The sequence below is a fragment of the Rosa chinensis genome, chromosome 1, assembly GCF_002994745.2.
Source record: "Rosa chinensis cultivar Old Blush chromosome 1, RchiOBHm-V2, whole genome shotgun sequence".
NCBI classification, from domain to species: domain Eukaryota; kingdom Viridiplantae; phylum Streptophyta; class Magnoliopsida; order Rosales; family Rosaceae; genus Rosa; species Rosa chinensis.
Genome location: NC_037088.1, coordinates 68,398,412 through 68,422,647, shown reverse-complemented (window position 1 = coordinate 68,422,647; position 24,236 = coordinate 68,398,412). Strand labels below are relative to the sequence as shown.

The 24,236-nt window shown below is 38.0% G+C and overlaps 4 protein-coding genes across 8 annotated transcripts; 1 reads left to right on the top strand and 3 right to left on the bottom strand.

Annotated features, from left to right (window-relative positions):
* The first annotated feature begins 112 nt into the window (after positions 1-112).
* LOC112185873 (pentatricopeptide repeat-containing protein At5g14770, mitochondrial) lies at positions 113-5,237 on the top strand. Of its 3 annotated transcripts, XM_024324204.2 has the most exons (4): positions 113-3,497; positions 3,907-3,973; positions 4,118-4,190; positions 4,425-5,237. In XM_024324204.2, exon 1 carries the CDS (start codon positions 191-193, stop codon positions 3,263-3,265), a length of 3,075 nt encoding a protein of 1,024 aa, XP_024179972.1. In that variant the 5' UTR covers positions 113-190; the 3' UTR covers positions 3,266-3,497; positions 3,907-3,973; positions 4,118-4,190; positions 4,425-5,237. The 3 variants fall into 3 exon arrangements, with proteins under 3 accessions (XP_024179972.1, XP_024179966.1, XP_024179980.1); XM_024324198.2 differs by lacking the exon at positions 3,907-3,973; XM_024324212.2 differs by lacking the exons at positions 3,907-3,973; positions 4,118-4,190.
* Positions 5,238-5,313: 76 nt separating this feature from the next.
* LOC112185864 (maltose excess protein 1, chloroplastic) lies at positions 5,314-9,160 on the bottom strand. Its single transcript, XM_024324186.2, has 9 exons — positions 8,567-9,160; positions 8,143-8,316; positions 7,515-7,805; positions 7,277-7,366; positions 6,422-6,523; positions 6,236-6,354; positions 6,061-6,123; positions 5,897-5,958; positions 5,314-5,739 (listed from the first exon to the last, which is right to left on the bottom strand). The coding sequence occupies exons 1-9, from the start codon at positions 8,801-8,803 to the stop codon at positions 5,657-5,659; spliced, it is 1,221 nt and encodes a 406-aa protein (XP_024179954.1). The 5' UTR covers positions 8,804-9,160; the 3' UTR covers positions 5,314-5,656.
* An 852-nt stretch (positions 9,161-10,012) lies between these two features.
* LOC112185842 (RNA polymerase sigma factor sigA) lies at positions 10,013-14,428 on the bottom strand. 2 transcript variants are annotated; one of them, XM_024324176.2, is made up of 11 exons: positions 14,250-14,428; positions 13,015-13,821; positions 12,422-12,620; positions 12,219-12,311; positions 11,967-12,095; positions 11,738-11,791; positions 11,578-11,655; positions 11,407-11,469; positions 10,854-10,966; positions 10,376-10,488; positions 10,013-10,295 (listed from the first exon to the last, which is right to left on the bottom strand). In XM_024324176.2, the coding sequence occupies exons 2-10, from the start codon at positions 13,707-13,709 to the stop codon at positions 10,380-10,382; spliced, it is 1,533 nt and encodes a 510-aa protein (XP_024179944.1). In that variant the 5' UTR covers positions 13,710-13,821; positions 14,250-14,428; the 3' UTR covers positions 10,013-10,295; positions 10,376-10,379. The 2 variants fall into 2 exon arrangements, with proteins under 2 accessions (XP_024179944.1, XP_024179938.1); XM_024324170.2 differs by having other exon boundaries at positions 10,013-10,488.
* An 819-nt stretch (positions 14,429-15,247) lies between these two features.
* On the bottom strand, positions 15,248-24,182 carry LOC112185824 (dual specificity protein kinase YAK1 homolog). Of its 2 annotated transcripts, none has more exons than XM_024324146.2 (18): positions 23,435-24,182; positions 22,358-22,572; positions 21,815-21,968; positions 21,587-21,696; positions 21,381-21,450; positions 21,191-21,273; positions 21,029-21,107; positions 20,893-20,933; positions 20,050-20,172; positions 19,656-19,806; positions 19,273-19,387; positions 19,080-19,162; positions 18,919-18,993; positions 18,205-18,279; positions 17,306-18,126; positions 16,582-16,734; positions 15,841-16,133; positions 15,248-15,663 (listed from the first exon to the last, which is right to left on the bottom strand). In XM_024324146.2, the coding sequence occupies exons 1-18, from the start codon at positions 23,558-23,560 to the stop codon at positions 15,587-15,589; spliced, it is 2,844 nt and encodes a 947-aa protein (XP_024179914.1). In that variant the 5' UTR covers positions 23,561-24,182; the 3' UTR covers positions 15,248-15,586. The 2 variants fall into 2 exon arrangements, with proteins under 2 accessions (XP_024179914.1, XP_024179921.1); XM_024324153.2 differs by having other exon boundaries at positions 22,358-22,557; positions 23,435-24,180.
* Between the last annotated feature and the right edge of the window lie 54 nt (positions 24,183-24,236).

The window sequence follows — 24,236 nt, the reverse complement described above, 5'->3', positions numbered from 1 at the left end:
GTATTGTATTATTTATTTACCGCTGAGTTAGTCTCACGTGTTTTGTAAGGGCCCCGAAAGAGCAAGCCCAAGACCCAAACCTTTCTCAGAAAAAAAAAAAATAGCTGAGTTTAACAACAAGCCATAGCCATTCATTCATTCATTCAGGAAAAGGAAAAGGAAAAGGAAAAGGGGCAGAGAGCCAAATGATATGAATATGATGCGCCAGCTTTTGAAGAAGCAAGCCAAGACTAGTCCACTTTTCCTGGCTCGATCTTTGAGTTCCTCCTCGTCCCACTCATTTGGCAAGCCATTCTTTGCTCCCCAAAACTACTACTACTCCATCCCACCATCCAAGACTCACCTCTATTCATCCTTCTTTTGCACCCTTATACACCTCTACTTGGCCTGCGGCAGATTCCCCGATGCTTCCCACGCCTTCTTCTCTATGCGAAGTCATGGCCTCGTTCCTGTTCTGCCTCTTTGGAATCGGCTTCTTCACCATTTCAGTGCCTCTGGTTTGTCTTCTCAGGTATCCCTTCTCTACTCTGAGATGCTCTCCTGTGGGGTTGTGCCTAGTCTTTTCACCCGCAACATATTGATTCACTCTTTCTGCAAAGTCGGAAACTTGAGTCTGGCACTGCATTTCTTAAGAAATAATACTCAAATTGATACTGTTTCCTATAACACTCTCATTTGGGGCTTCTCCCAACAAGGAATGCCTTATCAAGCTTTTGGATTTTTGTCTCAAATGCTGCGGAGGGCTATATTCATAGATTCTTATACTTGCAATTTACTAGTTAACGGGTTTTGCCGAATTGGCCTAGTAGACTATGCAGAATGGGTTATGGACAATTTGGTCAGTGGTGGAATTACTCAGGATGTTGTAGGTTTTAACACCTTGATTGCTGGATATTGCAAAGCTGGACAAGTTAGCCGTGCACTCGAGTTAATTGAGAGAATGGAGAGGGATGGTCTTCTTCCTGATACTGTTACTTATAATACTCTTGTTCATGGGTTTTGTCACGTGGGGGATTTTGTAAATGCCAAGAGTACAATACATAACATTTTGACATCTCAAGGAAACGAAGACGGCCCTCATAATGAGAGAGACCGTGATCAGAACTGGACTGGCAGTATGAATTTTAGACCAAATGTTATAACTCTCACCACTCTCATTAGCGCTTACAGTAAGCATCAAGGACTTGAAGAGGCTCTTTCTCTGTATGAGGAAATGGTTATGAATGGCATTTTCCCGGATGTTGTTACTTATAGCTCCATTATATATGGTCTTTGCAAGCATGGGAGGCTGTCAGAAGCCAAAGTGCTCTTAAGGGAGATAGAGAAAATGGGTGTAAATCCTAATAATGTCTCCTTCACTACCCTCGTGGATTCTTTGTTTAAGGCAGGCTCTTCTAGGGAAGCTCTCATCCTTCAAGGCCAAATGGTGGTTCGCGGCCTAGTTTTTGATTTAGTAATTTGCACTGCTTTGATGGCTGGACTGTTTAAAGTTGGTAAAGTCGGCGAGGCTAAGGACCTGTTTCGAACAATTTCAAATCTCAGCTTAGTTCCAAACTGTATCACCTATTCTGCTTTGATAAATGGGCATTGCAATTCAGGAGACATGGGCGGTGCAGAAGCAATACTTAGAGAAATGGAAGATAAACATGTTTTCCCCAATATTATCACTTATTCTTCTCTCATAAAGGGTTATATGAAGAAAGGAATGATTGGTGATGCTATTGGTTTATTGAGGAAGATGGTGCAAAAAAATGTATTGCCAAATGTTTTTGTGTATGCAATACTAATTGATGGGTGTTTTAAGGCAGGTAAACAGGAATTTGCCCTTGATCTCTACAATGAAATGAAAATTAGAGGATTGGAGGACAACAGTTTCATATTTGATGCTTTTGTGAACAACATGAAAAAGTGCAGACGGATGGAACAAGCTGAGGGATTAATTATGGATATGACTTCTGAGGGCTTGTTTCTTGACCGTGTTAACTACACATCTCTGATGGATGGCTTCTTTAAAGTGGGAAAAGAGTCAATTGCTCTCAACTTGTTCCAAGAAATGGTGGAGAAAAATATAGGGTTTGATGTTGTTTCATACAATGTCTTGATAAATGGTCTGTTGCGGCTTGGGAAATATGAAGTCAAATCTGTCTATACTGGAATGAGAGAGTTGGGAGTGGCTCCCGACTGTGTCACGTACAATACCCTGATTATTGCATTCTGCAGAGAGGGTGACACTGAAAATGCTTTTGAACTTTGGAATGAGATGAAGGGTCAAGGGTTCATTTTAAATTCATTCACTTGTAACATTCTGATAGGAGGGCTTTGTGAAGAAGATAAGATTGAAAAAGCAATGGATGTCTTAAATGAAATGGTGGCTGTGGGTTCTCTCCCTACCTCAGTTACTCATAGGCTTCTGCTTGATGCTTCTTCAAAGAGTAGAAGAGTAGATCCAATTTTGCAAATGCATCAGAAGCTTGTAAGTATGGGGCTTGACCTCGATCATGATGTTTATAATAATCTCATCACTATCTTATGTAGGCTGGGAATGACCAGGAAGGCCACTACAGTATTAGAAGAGATGACTGGAAGAGGATTTTTAGCTGATACCATTACTTACAATGCCCTTATACGTGGATATGGTATGAGCAGCCATCTAAAAAGGGCTTTTGCTACACACTCAAAGATGCTGGCTGAGGGAGTTTCTCCAAATATTGAAACGTACAATATTCTTTTAGGGGTCCTTTCAGGTGCTGGTTTGATGACAAAGGCAGATGAATTATTTAGTGAAATGAAGAACATAGGCTTTCTTCCTAATGCTTCCACATATGATATATTGGTTTCCGGCTATGGTAAGATTGGAAATAAGAAGGAAGCCATAAGGCGTTATTGTGAAATGGTAAGCAAAAGTTTTGTTCCCAATACTAGCACCTACAATGTGCTTATTAGTGATTTTGCTAAGGTGGGAAAGATGAGCCAAGCTAGGGAGCTTATGAATGAGATGCAGGCAAGGGGTGCCTGTCCTAATTCTTCAACATACAGCATACTAATCTGTGGCTGGTGTAAGCTATCAAAGCAGCCAGAGGTGGAGAAGAAGTTGCGAAAGTCATACCGAGCTGAGGCAAAGAGATTATTAGCCGAGATGAATGAGAAAGGGTATGTTCCAGGTGAAAGTACCCTTTCATCTATCAGTTCTACCTTTGCTAGACCAGGAAAGAAGGCTGATGCTCAGAGGCTATTAAAGGAACTGTACATCAGCAAGAACATATGATACATGGGCTCTAAAGGAAGAAAACAAGAAATACCCATCCTAGGATAACATCTTTTCAATCAATTCTATGGCTAGTCCAATTCTTCAATTGGAAAACGAGTCCTGAAATGCTATTATATGCATTCCCCATGGAGTGCTATTGATGTACTGTTAACATTTAGCCTCAGTGGCAAAGACTCGACATGATGCATTCAATGTGTTCAATTGAAGAAGCTGATGAATTCTCGTGCAGGTACCATCCTTTTCTTCTACTAGCATAAGGAATAAATATATTTCATTTGAGTTGATTGCTTTCCAGCATTGGGATTAGTATTGAACATTCCATGATCATCTATGACATGATCTGTTGCTTCACTTTTCTGAAATATAGTTTCTGTTGAGACTGCGACCTAATAACGTAACTTTATCACATAACCTTGTAAAGTGTTGAAAGCCTGTGTTTTTTTCTCAGACTTGCTTCAGTCTAGTATTCTATACTAATGCGCACTATTAGTGACATGTGAATTGCTCCATTTATTGTGATGATTTTACGCTGGATAAAGTATAGGGGCAATGTCATACTATTTAATATCTTCCTTTGCTCCAATGAGTCATAATTGAATTACTTGAATATTTCTCTGACGCTGCTGCCTTTATGGAAGTCATGACATACACTTCTGTGCAAACTGCTGGTGATGAGGCAATTTTGGGAACAAAATGATATTAAAGGTGCTATCGGTGCTATCAGAAAGTCATGCCTGTTACTTTTATTATCTTTAAGAAAGAATGGACTTCAGTAATAGGACTATGCTCGCATAGTATGGACTATGGAGCAATTTGAATTCCAGTTCTAACAATATCCATCTCTTGCAGGCTTCATGGCTTTCTGCTTTCTACGACAGCGGCACCATAGATGTTTTGCAGGAAGTGTTAGTAGTTTGAGATAGTAAGTTTTAAACCAGTATTTTTCAATCATGTTGTGAGAATAATTAGTTCCGTTGTAATTTATAAAAGTATTTGGTGAAATGTGACTTGAGAAATATTGCGAGTATGAAAAAACAGAGCATTGTAAGTATAAGAACGATGGTAGCTCACATACATGTTTGTTGTCCTTATGACTATTGATTAAATGCTTTAGTTGTGTAATTTTGATCATTTGAGTTGTGTTTTTTCTTTGCAGATAAATGTTGTGGAGTCTGAGAAATAAGGAGTTTAATGATTGAGAGAAAGCGTAATATGCTGAGATCGTGCAGGTGCCAAGTTGTGACATAAAGGCAAGGAAATCTCCAAGTCAATATAATGGTTTGTTAGATATAGTGAAGTCCAGCAAAGTCAATTGTTTGGGTGTTATAGTGAGGGTGGTGAGAGCAAGATAGTGGTGGTTTGGGTGGGGGTGGTAGTAGCAACAAGGGCATCAGTGACGGTTGATTCTGGGCAGTGATTGCAGGAGTATGCTGGCAGTGGTGGTGGTGGGTGGTGGGTGTTGGATGGTGGCAGCAACAATGAAGGTTGTGGTGATCAAGGGTTCTGAGGATGGTGGACGATGTCAACGTTGTGGTTGCATTGGTGGGGTGTTGATGGCAGTGATGGTGGCTGAGGCAATGACATTGATAACGGTTGAATTGTGGCGGTAATAATGGTGTTGGCAGCGATGGTATTAGGTGATGGTGGTAGTGGAAGTTGGAGTTGGGGCAGCAATTACTCAGACAATAGTAGGGTTGGGGATAGTCAATTGTTGGAGTGATGTGGGTGGTGGCGGCAGACAAGCAAGACTGGTTGTGGTGGGTGGTGTTTTATTTTTATTTTGTTTTTTTATGTAGAACTATCAGTTTTTTTTTTTTTTTTCTGAAACTGTCACTTAAGGTTGTAAATTTACGATTTTTTTTTTTGGGGGAAGAATACTTCATTTTTAGTTGATATCCAAACACTAAACTGCATATCATTTATTTAATTTTTCTCTTTAATGCATAAATAAACTTTTTCCTTTTCTATATATATATATTTTTTTGAAAACGAACTCAAGCAGGATATGGGATAAGCCTTGAAGGTTAGGTTTCTTTTCAAAGTGAGCTCTTACCCCATTTCATTATTTCATGCCTACCAAAACAAACAATATATGCATAGGTACAGAAGTTCTGACATCACCGAGCGGGTCACTGTAACAGGGCGTGGAGTGTGAGTTACTCCGTACATTTCAGGAATTGGAATTTAAGTAGTCTATAACAAAATATTCTACTGCGTGCATTTTCATGTTGACTGCCAGAAAGCAAATCCCTAGCAGCTGTCCTTACAAGAACTGTTGGGATCTGCAATGGCCGCAAACAAGAATCAAATGCCGGCTTCTCATTGGAATAAGAGCTGTTATGTTTCATCCTCGACATTATGATACGGATTGCTTAAAGATCTTTTGAGTTAGGATCCAGAAACCAGCTCTTTTAAAGATGTGAGAGGGGAGCTGTAACCATACACCACAGCATCTCTCCAAAGAGCCATTCCTGTTGGGAGAAGCATATCAGATTCAAGCATCAGGAAAAAAAGAAAAAAGGCTTAATCAGCAGAAAGCATAAGTGGAGAATGCTGGGGGGGGGGGGGGGGGGGGGGGAGTGGAGCATAAAAATGGATAGTAGTGCGGTACTGGGACAAAAAAACAACCTATCCATAAAAACAAACCAGCTGTCGCTGCTAAGAAGAACTCCTTGCTGATACTGTTAAACCTGTATTATAAGATGCCACTTAGAAGAAATTAATAACGCCAACAAAAAGACATTAGGAACAAAATGCTACCAATGAAGAACCATACATCAGGAACACCATACCAATATAAGGCCACAATATTCCCATATCCATAAAAGAAAGAAGCCCATGAAGAACCTGTGAACCTGCATTCATTGTTGAGCTAACAATCTTACTAAAAACGGAACTAGCAACTGGATAAATGAACCCTCATTGGTACTTAGAGCAATCCACAAAGGCAATAAAAAAGAAAATTACCACATAAAATCACGAATAAAAAGAGCACGAGGGATCATAAGTCCATTTCCAATCATTGCAAGCAACATTGAGACAGCTGATAAGCCTTTGATGTTGTCAGGATTCAGGAAATTTGTCCACTGAAGAGGAAGAACCAATAGTGGTCAGATGCATACAAGATTGATTTTACAAATTCTAAAACTGTACCATTTGGGAAACAGGCATCCACATGAAGAGGAGTGTAGCTGTCCATCCAGATATTGATCTAACAAATTTGGTTCCTTCTGAAGAGAGTTTCCCCATTCGAGCCTGTGAATATTAGACAACTGCATTCTTAACAAGTGCAGAATAGAAATACCTGTGTTTCTCTAACTTTACTTTGTAACAAAAATTGAAATACAAATACTCTTCATTTCAGATGCTGAAAGCAGATCACTAATGCAGGAGAAAAGAGGTTAGTTCCAAAATAAGTTCCATTTTAGCTCTGTATTATGTCCAGAGCAAAGGACAGAAAAAAATTCTGATTTAAAAGTAAATAAACAAGAATTTCTAAGACCTATTGTTTGTTGTCAAAGACCTACTCCTTGTGTCCACATATCTGTTTTCCTTAATGAGTGACAGCAAAAGCTGCATATGGCATTGATACTTATACATTCTATTGCATCTCATCATTTGCTCCTTATATCTATGTGACCTCTCTACTGGAGGAACCTTTGTTAACATTTACCAAAAGGTCTGCATACTGAGTTTCCTAAATTAGTCTTCCTATTTTGAGGAAATTTCATCTTCATGTCAAGAAATAGGAAGCCAATTAAAAGTCTAGCACAACTGACAAAGTTTGAACGAAACCTTTTACTTATAAGGTATATAAGAAGCCATTTTAAAGTTTCTTATTTACTCCAAATCACAAATATTATAATCTCTGAAAAAAGGAAGTCAGTTCTTGGGTGTATGCAACACCAAAACAATCTACATCTTAATGATCACACATTTGAGGAGTCATGTCTTCATTCACAAAATGACCAAAAGGTAAAGTATATCTCAATGAGTGGTTGAGATTACCATAATTACAGCTGCCACAGCTACAACAAAAGCCAATGCTCCGGGCACGATACTGCTGGGTATATATGGAACAAATGTAGACCACATAATCTGCGACCAAAATTGTAAACAAGAAAATAAATCAAAACTGAACAAAAATTCAATGCCCTACCAGCCAAGATGAATAAATAAATGACTTCTACTTGTGTCTTGTGTGTTTATGAGAGAGAGAGAGAGAGAGAGAGAGAAGAGAGATTACTTGGGGAAGAACTGACAGCCCACCAACAGTAATAAAATCTTCCCAGAAGAGCCAGAGTCCAGGATTGAGGAAATTAAAGTAATTCAAAAAATTCAAAATAAGACCGGTTGCCACGACGATGGAGGTAATCACAAAGTATGGTAGTGGCATTGCTTCTGCCAAGGAGAGCTGTGCAAATACAGTATACAAGGAAACTACACCCAATGTTTGCACCACAATCGCCTCTTTCTCCCTCTTCTTTGCAAAATATGAAAGCAGCGAAAGGTTTCCAATCAAACCAGTAAACATTCCCTGCATTTACAACATTCCCTCCCTTAGGTTTTCAAATGCTACAAGTGTACGAAAACAACTTGCTTATTCAAATCTAAAACTTTGAGTGACATAAAGTTGAAGCGGAATAGAGCTTAGTCAAGTCAGCTGAATACAGCAGATTTATGTTATTAAGACAAGCTTTCAACTTGATGAATATCGATATAGAACATAGCATAAAAGCCAGATGATTTGTATTGGATGCAAAAAAATATTGTAAACAGTATAGTAAAGGGCGGAAAAAATAAAAGCCAAGAGAAGTGAAATCAATAAAACCTGAAGCAATCATAATAAATATGCTGGTGTAATGTTTCTTTACCAGCCAAGGGACTGCCAAAAGAGCAGCTTTATTTCCAGCCATAAGATTTTGAGCATTCAGGATGATCTGAGGCATTTGCAGCAGCAGAAATGGAATATTGGATGCGCCAGAGAACTTTGCTGTCCATGAATCCCATTGCTCAAAACTCTCACTACTCTTCAATTTCGCCGATCCCTTCCAAGCAAACAAGTTAAGTATTAGATTGTTTGATTGAGATGAAGCGCTGATGAGAAACTTGTATGTAAGGAATAAATGATTGGTTTGGTTTGTGTTTCAATTTGTAAAAAGTGAGCAATTTACCGAAAAGTTACTCACAAATCACACATGAGTAAGACAATCGTCATGTTGGAGTAGTATTGATGCAAAGAGAAAATGTAAAATTTAATAATGAGAATTGAAGAGGGAGAGAGAAAGAGAGTGGTACCTGGTGAAGAGGGTGAGGAACATCGGACTCGAGAGCGCTGAGAATTCGGCGGCGTTGCAAATTGAGGGGAGTGTAAGAGTTTGAAGAGGTGGCGACGGAGAAGAGAGTGCCGGCGGCCAAGGAATTGAGCTGAAGTTGTTGCGGAGGTGCCTTCCTGTTCCTGTTGCTGCTAGAGTTCCTCCCATAGCGATAGTAGCAATAGGAATAGGAATGGGGCACCACTAAGCACTTGGCCATTGATTTTGATATCAGAGAAACTCGGGAGTAAGAAACTGAGATCAACTAGTTACAGTTGAGTGGAGATTGGGCGGTTTGTCAGATATGCGTATATCTAGACGACACGTGGAAAGCATCTCTTCTCTTCTCTGGCCCTTGATATTTTCCTCTCTTTTTTTTTTGGCTTCTTTCTTTTCTTGAAATGGGACTTTTCGCTTCCTTTTTCCACTTTCCGATGTGCCAGCCTCAGATATATTTTAATGCAAACCGTAAATCTCAAGTGACGTAGGTTGTAGTAGTCCAAGAACGAGAGGACCCTGTTAGATCCAATCTCAAACTCCTGAGCCCTCGCCGATCCAAAATTTCCGGCCTTGCCAAGTAATCAAGTATCTCCTCTCTGTTTTTTTTTCAACGAGGGCGTTATTCTGTTAGGACTGATATGTGTGTTTTCCGAAGTTCTTTGACGGTGCCTTTGGATGAGATTATGGGACTGGTCTTCAGTCTTCTGGCCCAAGTTACAATGTTCTGATTAGACTAGTTGTGCTAATCAAGGCCCAATTTGGCAAAGTTATGAAAAAGGTGTTTGGTGAAATTTAAAAAAGACAATTTATTTCAAAAATTGCACCATTAAATTGTTGCTTACAAAAGTTAGCAAATAGCAGCTTTCATAAACTAACTCAAAAAAAATAAATAAATAAATAAAAGTTACAGCTAGTTTTAAATTAATCTCAACTCTCTTAGGCCTAAGAACTTCAGCTCCTAACGAAACTCGAAAAAGCAAAGCCTGTTAACAAATCTTGTCTCAAGACTTCCTCTAAGATTGAATGCCCTCGAGACAAGATTACTTGCAAGCTTCCGAGGGAAAGTAACGAATCACATTTACTGCAAAAAAAATAAGTACAAAACCATATCTAGAGTAATTTTGCACTTCAGACTTGTCATCAATATTCACATCAGAGAGTAATTATTTTTCTTTTGTTGGTGGTGTTACATTGGAGGACTAAAAAGGCCCAAGACAAGAGGGAAAAGAAGAGAACTTAGCCATTACAGCTAACCCAGCTCTTCTGCCAAAACAACTTCATCAAAATCAGATAGGAAAGCTTGGGCTGCATAACTGAGAAAAAGTAAAGAGGAAATGCTTTGTATAGCCATAAAATTCTTCTATGCACCGACAGTGCAAGTAAACCAGCAGATTTAACAAATCTCAAACATTGATATTTATAGACAATATTTTTTCTAATAACAAAAAAAATATACTTGATGTTATCCAACCATCAATTCTTGTTGGTGCAAGTACACATTAAATACTCTCTTTGTATAGCACAGGGAAAATTATTTGGCTCACTTTATAAGTTCATAACTAAAGATGATCCGAGTGGCACTAAATGTTTCTCTGAAGATGAATACATATAAAAATAAACAAGCTACGGGCACCAACGAGTTCTTAGTGAGTGTTTTCCGGTCTTGTTACAGAACGTTTAGGGTCATGGACCCTATAATCTTCTATACTGACCTGAAAACAAATTGAAGGTACAATTATCTTTTCCTTTTCTGTATATATAGTCATTGTTTGGTGTCTAAAATGATACAGACCAAATTAATGTTGGACTAGCATGGCCTCCATGTCTTTTTTCCTCGCACCATGTTTCAGTTTCTCTAGAGCAACCAGTCCGACTTGCCTAACTCTTTCTCTGGACAATCCTATACTGTATAGTTGACATGACAACATAGTCAAATCAAGTGCATGAAAAAAATTAGATGAATGTAAGAAACAAATGGATATCTATAAATTGGATCTACTATAGAAGCATGCATTTGTGTGTGTTTAGTCCATCCGACTTTTGTTTACCATTCAGATACCCCAGGTACGTACTACACCTCCTTTCCCATACATTTCATTAGATGGATGGCAGCCATGACTGCCATTCAAGCTGTTATCTGATTGTTATGAGTTTAGCGCATACGGACACCATAGGTGTTTCTAATCGACAGGAAAAAAAAAATGTCCCACTTCATTTCTTTTTGCGAATATAAGCTATACCCATTATCTCAAGCACTTATTTGAACTTACCGTTTACTAATGTCCTCCCATGTAAGACATTCATTATCCAGACCATAGTAAAGCCGAATGATCTCTCGCTCACGCTCCACAAGCATCATATTTATGAGCTTGTTTACTTCATCCTGCAAATATATTAACATTGTGAGTGGGAGGTCCTCAGTTTGACTTGCGTAATCCTTTACCAGTTGTCGCATGATTCCAAATATATATATATATTTGTGTGTGTGTGTGTGAGTATATACACTTTCATGAGGCTTTTATTATTTTGTTTCTTTTTTCTGCAGATATATATATATATATATATATATATATATATTTGTGTGTGTGTGTGTGAGTATATACACTTTCATGAGGCTTTTATTATTTTGTTTATTTTTTCTGCAGATCAAACTTGTTTGCGTTTTAGTATTCTATTTTTATTTTTCTGAAGATCAAACTAGTTTGGTTTTTCTTCTAGTAAACTGTTAGGTGGGAACTTTTGTGATATGTTTGAACCTACTTCCTTGTAATTAGGACTCTAACAGTTTATATGTTAGTTCAGACCATTCCATATATTGCTTACCTTGAGTGCCAACTCATCCACCCCATGCCATGGGATGTTCTCATGGCGATTATCAGCAATGTACTGTAACAAAAATGATAAGGGAAAACGTTAATTACAAGATAGAAGCTGGCATTCAAGGTAATAAAATTTACTGAATGGGACTTGCAGAAAGTTGAAGTCAGCACTTACACTATGATGAGTTTCTCCTGGAAGGCCATTCAAAGTGGGGAATGCATCTCTATCAAGCGAAAAAACCTTACTGATTGCCTACGCATTATGAAACTGTATGGTGAGTATAAGAGAACAACTGAGGAATCCCATAAAACAGAAGAAATAAAACAATTAGTACCTCAGTAGCATTCCTAACTTTCTTTTTGGACATATTCAGGCTTTCTGCAATCCTCTGAAAACAAAGTGTATTAAAAGAAATGCACGTCAGGCAAGAAAAAAATGATAAATGGATCATAACATTTTATTATGTATATAAATAAAGAAACATTGTTGGCATCGGCATGTTCACATATACTTTAGTGGTCAAAGTAATTGTTTTCTGATGATAACCAAAAAAAAAAACTTACATCAATAGATGGAGTTATTCCTTTCTCTTCCAATCTAACTTTTGCATTTCTGATTAACCCTAACCTCTCATGCAAATGTGTAGGTAGTCTTAAGGTTCTTGAATTTTCAACCAGTGCTCTTGAAACACCCTGGAATGCAAGGAAAATGTAAATCAGTGTTAGTCAAGCCAAGGAATCAATCTTTCATGATAGTTGATACATATTGCTACTTATTAAGTTGTTAGCCACTTAAATTGAAAAGAGTGGTCTCACCTGACGTATCCACCAGTAAACATAAGTAGAAATTTTGAACCCCTTTGATGAATCAAATTTCTCAATCCCGCGTAGTAGTCCAATTAAGCCACCCTATAATGAGCTTCTCATATGAGATTTGGATTACATTTCCGTTTTAGTTATAATCGTTTTGTCAGATAAAATATTGGCATCTCATGTTTAAAGTGAAAACAGAAAATCACCTGGACAAGGTCAGCCATTTCAGCACCCATGTTATCATATCTTTGGGCAATGGACATGACCAGACGAACATTGCTCATTGTCAGCTTCTCTCTTGCCAAAGAACATTGGATTAACTTTGAATGTAGTTCAGTGCTGGAAATCCTCAATGAAGTTGCGAGTTGTTCGTCAGAGGGCTCACAACCCAGTTTCTCCTTCAGTCTGGAAATAAAATACCAGGATTAGAAATAAGTATTAAATACATCCATACAAAACTGGAATGTTTCTTTCAGAAGTATCCAATCTTCATAGGGTAAACTCACTCCAAAGGAGCAGTCAATTAAAACATTCAGAAACAGATATACTCCACCCTACTTAACCCCCCACACCTACCTTACCCTGTAAAAAGAGAAACCACCTGCTATCTGTGCAGAAGTTTCATAACTAGGAAGTATATAAGTCTTTTGTCAAACAGCATATTGAAGTGCTATGGGCATCTAGCTTAAACAATGAATCAATGCTTCAGAAATGTGATAACTCTAAATTCCTTTTTTAGACATTGGCCTATTCAAGTAGTGCTTACGGTTCATATTACTGAAAAACAAAGTTGTATAACCTTGATTTATGCTCCTCCACTGAAAGCCCGATCTTAATTTTCTTTGACAGGCGTACGACCTCAGTGTGAGTCAGCAAATGCTCACTCGTAACGCCCTTCACATAACCCTTTATACGATTCTGCAGCAGCCTCGGACTGAGATGCTTGTTGATGCTGGGTTGCATTTCTAAGGTATTTTTGCTGAAAGTTTTCCTCCTAGTACTCATCCTCCTCTGCCGAGCAGATACCCCAGAACAAGTGACAGGTATCTTCTTATCAGTTATTTTTCTTCTTGACAGTTTTTTCTCAAAGGAAAGATTCCACTGCTTTTCCAGCATAGACTTCTGTAGCAGAAGAAGCGCCTCCACTGAATATTCAAGATCGTAGCTTTCCTCCTCCAAGTCGTTGTAATGTTCTAGCAATTGATGTGTGGTTGATGAAGGAGCAGATGCGGTATCTGCATGCTCTTTTAAAGCCCTGATGGACTGATCTTGATGTCTATTTGAAGATGGAAATCTGGAATTACTGTAATTGGAAGACGACTTTCTGGCAGTGACAACATTCTTTGTTGAAGACAATTGACAATTTACAAAGCCGTGATCATTGAGATAAAAGAGCTTATCTGTGATATCTGAATAATACAAGGAAGAACTAAAGAGCCTCTTCCCCGTACTACTAAGCCCAACAGCAGCAGCAGCAGCAGCTGTGGCCATCATATGGCGTCTTGTTGCGTGCACTTAAAAATTATCATATACACCTTCTTACCCTATTAATTCTTAAAAAACCAACTCCTTCATATGCTTCTCTTATTTAACCCAAGAGGATGATCTGCCAACCAACAACACATTTCAAATTTCAATTGCAAAAGATGACAGAAGAAGCAGAAAATAAAATTCGTAAAAGGAATTCCAAATCCTTGCACGTAAAATGTATCCAATCAAGCAGATTAGAAAGGAAAGTGAACAATAAGTATGAGCATTCAAGGCAAGGAATAGAAAACAGCAGCCCAGGCGCCATATGAAGTTGACGTAACAAACAGTTGATAAAGCTCATGAATAGCATATATATATATATCCAATGAAAAAAAAAACAGCATCCTTTGAGATTTTGAGGTGTTAAAAATCATGGGGAATTGAATTAAAACTACAAGCCAAGAGCTGAACATGCATGCATATATATATATATATATACATATATAAATGGAAACATCTCTAACTGGGAAAGGAGGGAAGAGCAGAGTCCAGAATTGACGGTACCTGGAGAATCAGTGGGCGCAGGGAAGAGGAGAATGTTGTTACGATTAGTTGAGCAAAACAAGAAGAGAATATGGCGTTGAACACAAAGTGAGTCGGTACATAACAGGTGAGACTGAGAGGCTGACGACTCATATACTCGGGGATGAAAATGAATGGTTTTAATTTTATTTTATTTATCATCTTTTTTGGCTCTCATAAGTTCATATATATATATATATATATATATTTTAAATATAAAGATGAAAATAAAACAAAAATCAGAGAGGTATACAAGATAATGGAAAGAAGCGGTGCTATTGGTTGGAAGAGATTGGGTCCAGCTTTGTGTGGCTTGCAAGCCTGCCTCCCATTTTTGTGTAGAGACTTCTTTCATGAAATGGGAATTTGTGTATGTTCTTTTCTGTCCTCCTCTTAGATTTTTTTTGCTCCCCCTTTTATAATTTGGACTCAAAATCAGAATTTAATATGCTCCAGTAGTTCCATAGATTGGTTGTGCCCCTTTGGCTCTATTATTATTTTGATACGCAAACGACTAATATAAAACTACAAACAAAAAACCCCCAGGCATCCCTCCTCATAAACACACTTATTTATCATTTGGCTTATAATACACTGTAGCAAATCCTCCTAGATTATTGGGACGTATCAAAGGGCACATAAAGTTCCACAAGCAAAATAAATTTACTGAAAATAACGATACACCATCGAAGAGTGTATTATACGTCACTGAATTACAACAATTTCCTTGAAAATTTTGCGGCTGGAACATGAATTAATAAATTTTTAAGCCTCTCTCCTTGATTAACATATCATGAAAATAAATAAATCTAGTAACATACAACAAGGTTTGTAAAGCCGATTGCTGGCATAACAAGGTTTGTAAAGCCGATTGCTGGCATAGCAGAACTCAACAATTAAACTACCTGATTTGTCAACCTGAACCTCTCTCCCTCTCTTTTATTTTCTAACCAGTCGAAAAGAAAAGGAAGAGAGAAAAGTTACTGTACAACCCAAGGCAAATTCTGAACTCCATTCATGATTTTACACGAACTCGACCAATTCTTTTCAGCAGCTGCAATCTTATCTCAGTAATTAGGTTAAATTCCTTCAAACACATCAAAAGCAATTTCAGAATCAGCACATTATCTAAATCTAAAAGTCTGGCATTCGATAAACAGGAAAGGGAGGCCATTCACAAAAACAATAATAGTTGCACGCAACATAACACGAGCATAAGAATTTCATTAACCACAAACTATATTTTGCAAGCACATTGATCTTGCCAGCTCTCAGAATCTGAATCTAATCTTTGACAGCGGAAAAAAAGAATTCCAACATCAGATAATTCGTCCATAGTCCTTTCTTCCACGTGATGCAGGTGGAACGCTAATGACCGGATGACTGGCTCTACGCCCTACAATAGAGTGCCACAATTAGTTTTACTGATCACAGCTCTCTAGCGCCCCCCCCCCAATTCAAACCCCATTTTCCTACACAGACATTATATGACAGGTTTCTTCCTTCTTTTTTTTTTGTTCTTAATAAAGGAAAACTGAAGTAGTAATGGCTTATGATGTTGGTCAGAAAGTACCCCATGACATGCCGTTGCTGAATGAGCTATTTCCTGGAGAATGTGGGCCTCCAGAGTTAAAATTGGGAGGAGGGGGCTGCACCTTCATATGATTCCAATCATTACCCCGAGAATTGCTCGGTCTTCCGTGATTGAACCGCTGAGATTGCTGGCCCAAACGGCTTGGAGAATTTTGAGATATATGAGGCATGAAATGAGAAGGTTTTGACAAACGCACATATCCAGCAAGTGGTTCACCAGTTGGAGGGCTACCCACCTCTGCATGTGAGAATGATTGCATTGGGCCACTTTGTCTGAAGCAGATCGTACACAACGTAATCAAAATCAGGAGAGAATGGTAGACAATTTTAATCAAAATTCAATTCCAAAAGACAGCAAAGGTGTCAATCATAGCATTCTAACAGTGGTAAAAGCCAAAAAGTTAACTGCCAAAAACCTCCCAATCTTAACTGCAAAATTACAAACCAAAATATATAAATGGGAATGTTTGAGTATCTTCTTGCAGATCCATCCACAAGCTTTTTAAGCTTACATAAGATTACATCCACTATCTGCACTATACTTTTAGCCATTATTCAGTTAAGGAAAAGCAAAAAAAAAAAAAAAAAACATTTTGCAAATTGATTGACGTTCTGTATTAAGTTGCGTGGAATATACTTAAAAACATATAATTAAGTTTTTGTTAACGAACACAAGACCTGTTCAGATGATTTCAAAGTATTTGATAATGATACAACTTACCTGTGTAAGGAAAGACCGGAGCTTGTACTTGACATGCTGCTGAATCTTCCAACCCCACCCAATGTTTCTGCGGAATTAAGATGCATGCCATTGCTGAACTCAGTAGTAAAGCAGCTTGTATCCGAACCATCTTCTTGCAGAAGAAGTTCATCGCTGGAATGAGAATAGAAACACACAAAAAAAGGAATACACATCAAATTGTAAACAAGCCAAGGTGCATTTAACAAGTAAACAAGCCGCTTGAGATTGAATCAACTCCAGGTGAGGAAGCACATCGAATAGTTGACAATGAAATTGGCATGAAACTTTAACATGCTTGATACATGGTGCAAACTACCATCATAGTCATGATCGTGTATTGATCAGCCAACTAGAATGTCTTCAGTTAAGACATAAAGGCTAGAATTGCAGAGCCCACCCTGATGCACGCTTCAACAACTATCTTACTCTCTACAGACCTTGGAGAAGTGAGAGATATACCATTACTGGAGCAATTAAAGGCCGGAGGAATCTTATAGGCCACGAAGAAAGCAAAAAACTGTGTTATGCAACTAATAGCAGAATTTTCCTATTTTGAGATATGAAACAAGATTTAAATGCATGCAAACATGATTAATACCTAAATCTTGACAGCAAGCATTCTAAAATGACAATGAAGTATGCAACAAGATTACATAAAAATTAGCATATATTTTAGCAATTAAAAGGTATTGTCCAGTTATACCTATAATTGGGATCCCAATCCCCAGGATCAGGCAGTGACAGGCTAGCCTCCGAATTGTCATGAGCCACTCCTGTGGTCTTTGGGATATTGGAACCAACCTTGAAGGAGCTTGGCATGTTTGGAGTGGCTAAGTAGCCAGCAGAACTTCCACTGCCTCCTCGCTGCTGTTTCCAGCTTCCAGCACTAGAACTTAGAGGCAGATGTGATGGGGAACCACCAACTACTTGAGAATTCCCCTCAGCTTTGCCAGAACTGATGCCATCTGTAGTTTGCCCTTGCCAATGCGAAGACGAACTCTCCTGAGTTTGAGAACCTCCAGGATATCCCCAACTTTTTCTTCTATTGAACTGACTAACTGCAGCCATCTTTCCTAAAGGTGATCCGTGACAACTGCCTCTTGCTGGAGAAGTTGGACCATAATGTCCCGGGGAGCCAGCAGAAACTTGACCGTAGGAACTTGGTGGAGTAAATTGTGAAGGACTAGTGCCTAGGGGCAGAGGAGCAAAACTTCCTGCCGAAGGGCTCATACCAAGTCCATTTCCATGTGAATATGGGATAATCCTCCGTCTTGCATCAGGACTACTTCCAAGCATTGATGCATTGCCTTGAGCATGCATGTTCATCCCAGATGGACCAACTGGTGAATAATAAGCAAACATATTACCAGTATCTCCATAGCTTCCAAAGCTGCTTCCAAGTCCAGTACCATCATTATAACTGCCATGGCTTCCTACACTGCCATAGCTATTAGCATGTGCATATGGCGGCACCACCTGAAAATGTGGGCTGCTATGCATGGAAACCCTGTTTCTGCCTGGAATCTGCAAAGGAGCAAGCATTGTAATAGTGACGATAGGTTAAAGATGTGGACAACCAAACAGTTAGAGCAGCGAGCTTACATTAGGAGAGAGACCCGCAGCAAACCAATGCCCACCACCAGGATGATGATCTACCCTTATGTTTTGAGCAACGGGCTAAGAGAAGAGAAGAGTGCAAGGAGGACAAAAACCATGAAGAAGAGAAAAAGAAAATATATGTAGTTAGTATTACCTCCTGTATAATTAGAGCAACTCCAACAGATTCCCTATATTTTGATTTTTCTCTACTTTAGGGAAAAATAAGCCTCTTTTGCTCTAACAGATTCCCTATAACTATCTCTATTTTAGAGAAAGTGAGGAGAGAGAAAACCAAATTCCCTATATTTACAGCAAACTCCAAAATTTTAAAGAAGAATATGGAGATTTTATAGATTACTGTAAACTAGGGAATCTGTTGGAGTTGGAGAAGAAAAATAGGCTAAAGGTTTGACTTTTGCTTCTCTATAATACAAAAATTATAGGGAAGCTGCTGGAGTTGCTCTTAAAATGCAGCAATAACTAACTACTATAACCAAGTCCTGGTAATTAGGCAAAACAAATGTATACAAATTACACTGGATCAACCCTACTCATAATTTGATGCATCAACTAAGAATTATACCGAACACTTATACATTTGATATCTGAATCTGGCTCGAAAACTCTTTCAGACTGTTGATTAAGGTCATAATGTTTCCAAAGCTAAAAGTGAAACTTCATCAGAAAATATGGAAGTTCATGTACGGGTCCACTTACCATGCGAGGAGTCTCTAATGGAGGTTGATAAGGGCAAGTAAAAGGTTCCCCCGTAACAAAAGGGTGTTTTGAAGCCTGCAGGTACAAGTACAACTCAGAATCTTTCTATGTAATGATTATGAAATTCATCAAAATTCAACGAGTGGTGAAAATTTAACCACCTGAAAAGGTGACCAGCGTTTTGAAGGATCAAACTCAACAAGGCCCCTCAAAAAATCAACCAAAGCTAATCGTATCTGACTTTCTGCCACGTATTTAATACCATACAGCAGCCATTAGTAACTTCATTAAACGCAGTAAGCAAAACTGTTTCGGTGTATTCAATATTGAATATTTAAATAGCATTGACCAAACCTTTAATCATATCTTCCTTAGGCAAGTTCTTCCGATATGGATATTTTGTAACAATTTCTTCAAGGTTCATATGATTAAAATACTCCTTCCCAATTGATGGTCTTTTCAATTCTCTCTGAACAGAAACCAATCACCATAAGAACTAAGCCAAAAAACATACAACACAAAGTACTTAAATACTAAACCCAATGAAAGTATACAACTAAAGCTCACAATGATTCCACTATTAAAAAATCCTAGAACTTTTATAATAGATGAACCAAACAAATTCAAATGTAATAATTCCATCACTTTTCTTCTTTCCTTCCAGCTATCTTTCATAGCAATTTTTTTTTTCCAGATATCACATTTGTTTCCCTAATGAATATGATATTGGCACTTACAGCTTCATATTCTTCCTCTGTTAAAGCTTGATAAGAACTTTTTCCAGTTGCAGAAAATTCTCCGTTCTCCATACTGTGCACACTCCGAATGCACTTAAAGAACTTGCTTGTGTTTTTTGCCTCCTTAAGTACATGATCAGGGGGTTGCCCTCTACAATATTGCAACCATACACAAAAAGTTGTTTGGAACAATTAAACAAAAGGCAAAGAACTATCTTCTTAAAATAATTAATTTAAGATTGAAAACCAATGAATATCATCCCAAAAGAGATGTGCTAATATCCACCCCATGTTATCGGTTGCCATATCCAGAAAAGCAATTATTACCCTCCATATCTCCAGTTAGGTGGTTGCTATATAAATTAGTTAACCTATACAGAAGAAAAGAGCATACCCAAGTATTTCAATCATTCTCCTTAAGAGGTCAAATTCTGAAGCTCCTGGAAATAATGGCAATCCTAGGAACAGTTCAGCAACTATGCATCCAAAGGACCACATATCGATAGCAGTAGTATATCTGTAAAGGTTAAGGACCAACTAATAGGATGAAATAAAGCAAAGGATCTGGATCATAACTTAAAAAAGAACCATTATTCATGGTGTTTAAAAGCACAAACTGTAGATATTCTTAGTAAAATTGCAGCATGCAAAACAAAGGCAAGATAGTACTAGTGCAGCTCAAATACTCATTTAGTGTGAAGACCAAACTTGTAGGGGCACAGAGCCATAGCCAACTCCAGAAGTTGTTCAGTTTGGAGTTAGATAACCACCGTTTGCATGCTAATGTGATGGTAACAGGCTTACACTTTTTTCTCTTTCAAAGGGCTTGCAGAATTATTTATTTATTTTATAACAAAAAAATCTGCATGCAGATCAACTTTAACTTCAACAGAAAAGTCAACTGAGGATTTCCCAGACCTCAGAAACCCACGGCCAAGTTATTGTTGGTTTGGTTAAAGTAACACCCAATGTAAGGAGCTGCTAGGCCACCTTTTGTTCTGGTGTAGTTCTGTTTTGATTGGGATTTTCCCCTTATTTGCCGAAGAAAATGAGAAATAAAAGGAGGAACCCAACCTAGATCTCAAGCGGTAGCATAGTTATTCCAATAAGTTCAACCTTAAGTGGGGTCAGAATGATTGAATTCCAAGCAAGATAGAGATATTTAATGGAACCAATAAAAACAAAAGAGACAAAATAGTACAAAAGTACAAAGCTTTCACTTCATGTACAAGGATACTGATATCCAAGCAGGACTTCAGGGGACCTGTAGTAACGACTCTGCAGAACAAATGAAAAGTATGCATCTATAAGACCTTCCTCCGCACATAAAGAATTTGATAGGCAAAGGATACGCATGATGCAATAAAACAAACCTGAATGTAGGAGTAAACTGTTCGATCTTCCATGCATGCAGATCCAAAGTCAATAATTTTAATTTCTGCTGGCTTAACACTGTTGGTTTCAAGGGACAATGTTCAATTTTAACTCAACACAATCACTCAGATAGGTACAAGTTATCATAAAAAGTAACTTGCCTTGTGCATAAAAGAATGTTTTCTGGCTTCAGATCACAGTGAATTATCCCAGCATCCTTTAACAGGGCTAACCCATGTAGAATCTATTTTATATCATATATAACCCAGAAAGAAAAACAGAAGGGTTGAGATATTAAGTCGTCAAACAAACAAAAAGTCCAAATTCAATTCCAAGCAAGAAGTCCCATACTTGTTTAGAGAACAATTGGACAATGGTCAAGGACAGCCCCCTGAATTGATTTATCTTGATAAGCTCATACCTGAATAAATAAATAAATAAATGTCAAACCCGTATGCAGGGATAACATAAAAACGACTAAGATTAATTAAGGATAAAATGGTGGGGGAACAAAAAAAGAGAGTTTTATTCACAACTAAAGAGATAGTGTGACTTACAGATTAGTATCAAGCAGTTCAAAACAAATGCACAAATGACGATGATATACAAAGTAATCATAAATACGAACAATGTGATGCTTGTCCTCAGGATCATATTTCTTGTTTAACTGCAAAATAAATATTAAGTCAAACAGTATAACGACATAATAAATAATAATAATATTAAGTTAACCAAAAAATAATAATAATAATATTAATAAAAATAGTAATAACAAACAGCATTACCGTTGTCAAAATGGATACTTCAACCAGTGCCTGTTGATAGTATGCTGGTTGATTTTTAATGATCTTCACAGCAACAAAACTGTTATTCTCTGGAACCCAGCATTTAGCAACCTGGCCAAATGTCCCATGGCCAAGAACATCTTTGACAATGTATCTGCAGAAATAAAGCGAAAATCTTAAAATAAAATTCTATCCAAGTTCTAAGCTAATCTGATGGCAGGAAACAGTTGGAGAGTATAAATTACAACATAAATGTGTAATAAAAATACACATCTCTGGTATTTTTTTCATAATTTATCATATATTCCCATTTCCAACTTTCCATCGACGTTTAACTGTGAGACGTGAGAAACTTGACAAAGTTACAGGCAAACAGAGTAACTAACAAACTTGATGTAAAGTGAAGTATCACCATGCTAATTTGTGAACTTATAGCATCCTCAATTTAAGTTGACTAAAAAGGGACTATGAACTGTATATTGAACATATTCTACAAAGAGCCTGTAGACATAGCATCAAGAGAAAATACAGACAATAACAAACCTTCGATGTGTGTCTAAATTGACCAAGACAAAGTTTACTGTCAGAATAAGATCCGAGTTAACATTATCGTGGCCTTCATTGAGTACTCCAATTGACGGGCTGGTCAAATATCTCTTTGGATTCAGTTCTTCTGAATACTTAAACTGTGGATTGCAGATTCGGTATGTTTCAACTATGTCCTTAGTTAATCTTGCCACAAACTGCATAACAGAATACTGTGCATCAGTGAAAAATCTGCTTGAAATAATCAACACTACGTCCATCAGTCCATGTACAAAGAATGAGATGTAATGACATAAACACGTCAAATATCAAGGTATAAAATGATATCCCCAAAAGTTTCAGTTCAAGAATATCGCACACACAATATCAAGGAAGGTAATTGAATGGAAAGAAATATGAGATGCATCCACATAGATAACGCATATACTCAGGAATAAACAGAATGCGGAGGCTATGCTCATTAAGATACAGTATAACAGACCTACACAATTATATAAAGAGTCTAACTAAGTACTTGTACACACATAGCAGCCTGATTCTTTTGCATCAACATCTCTAGGTGGGTGCAGCTACATATCACCCCAAAGTACAGAAAATAAAATTTCTTACTAACAGTTGCAATCAAGCAAAAGATCAGATTTGGTACGCAGCTAGTCCTGTGAAATGTAACTAATGTAATTGAAGAATCAGGCCAGACTTCAAAGTTTCTACGGGGATAAATTTGTGATGCATTTTCAACTTCAGTATCAAACTCAAACCAAGCAAGAATGCAAGTACATAAATTTTCTAACTATAGGAGTAGGACATGTAAGGTCACAAAAAGTAGTGCAATTTCTCTGAGCCATCGATGATACGCAAACTATCGAGCAAAGCATAATCTTTTCTACCACTTAGCCCTCTGTATTTCATATGAGTTTTCTCTTTTTCTGCATTCTACTCCCTCAATTTGGTATAATAGGCGAAGTGTTAGAGCATCCCCAGTGCACCCAAAAAATAAATGCAGGTGGCTAACATAGCATAGCAATGGAGTTGTTATTATATCTATCTGGGATATGATATATTAAGGGGACTCACCGGTCTTCTGATAACGCGTAAAGGTTGGGACTTGTTGCTCGCAGCTTCAGCCTGCGTGGAATATGGAGTAAAGACCAGGTGGCTGGGACGCCACGAAGAGGCAGGAGTAGGGCTGAGCTCATCCATGGTCCAAAACCCAAAATCAAGCTAGTCGCGCTTGGCCAATGCCTCCATTAATGAAGATGATCCTATACAAGTACAAGTAGTAGAGCAACAAGAAACACACTTTCTTCTTCTTCTTCTATTACCGATTACCGAACTGAGGATGATGATGATGAACCAGAGATAGGGAGGGACCTGCTGGATGCTCCAATCCAATCAAGCCCAGGAAACCCACCAACCGATTCCAATCCCATCCTTCATCTCTCAACCCCACAGCATTACGACACCATCAGCGGGAGATCGATCAACATATGAACCAACTATGGGATGATGATGATGATGATGATGATGCTGATTGTTCTTCTTAGTAGCAATCGAGATTGAGGGCTCTCACCCTAATAATTATATACTTGTCGTAGTCGTAGTCGTATGATTGATGATGAAATAATAATAATCAGTAGCAGCAGCAGAGCTCTCACAAGATAGATAGATAGATAGATAGATAGATTATGCTCCGATGACGATTCAGGAAGAAGAAGAAGAAGACGAGGATTGAAGATAGACGGACGAAACCGCGATTTGGGGCTTATACATACAAATAATTAATAATACATAACAACCAATTAGGAATTGTGTTATGTGAGGGACAAGCCACGGGTCACCGTCTTTCTTCCTCCGATTGGGAGTATTTATTTTACTT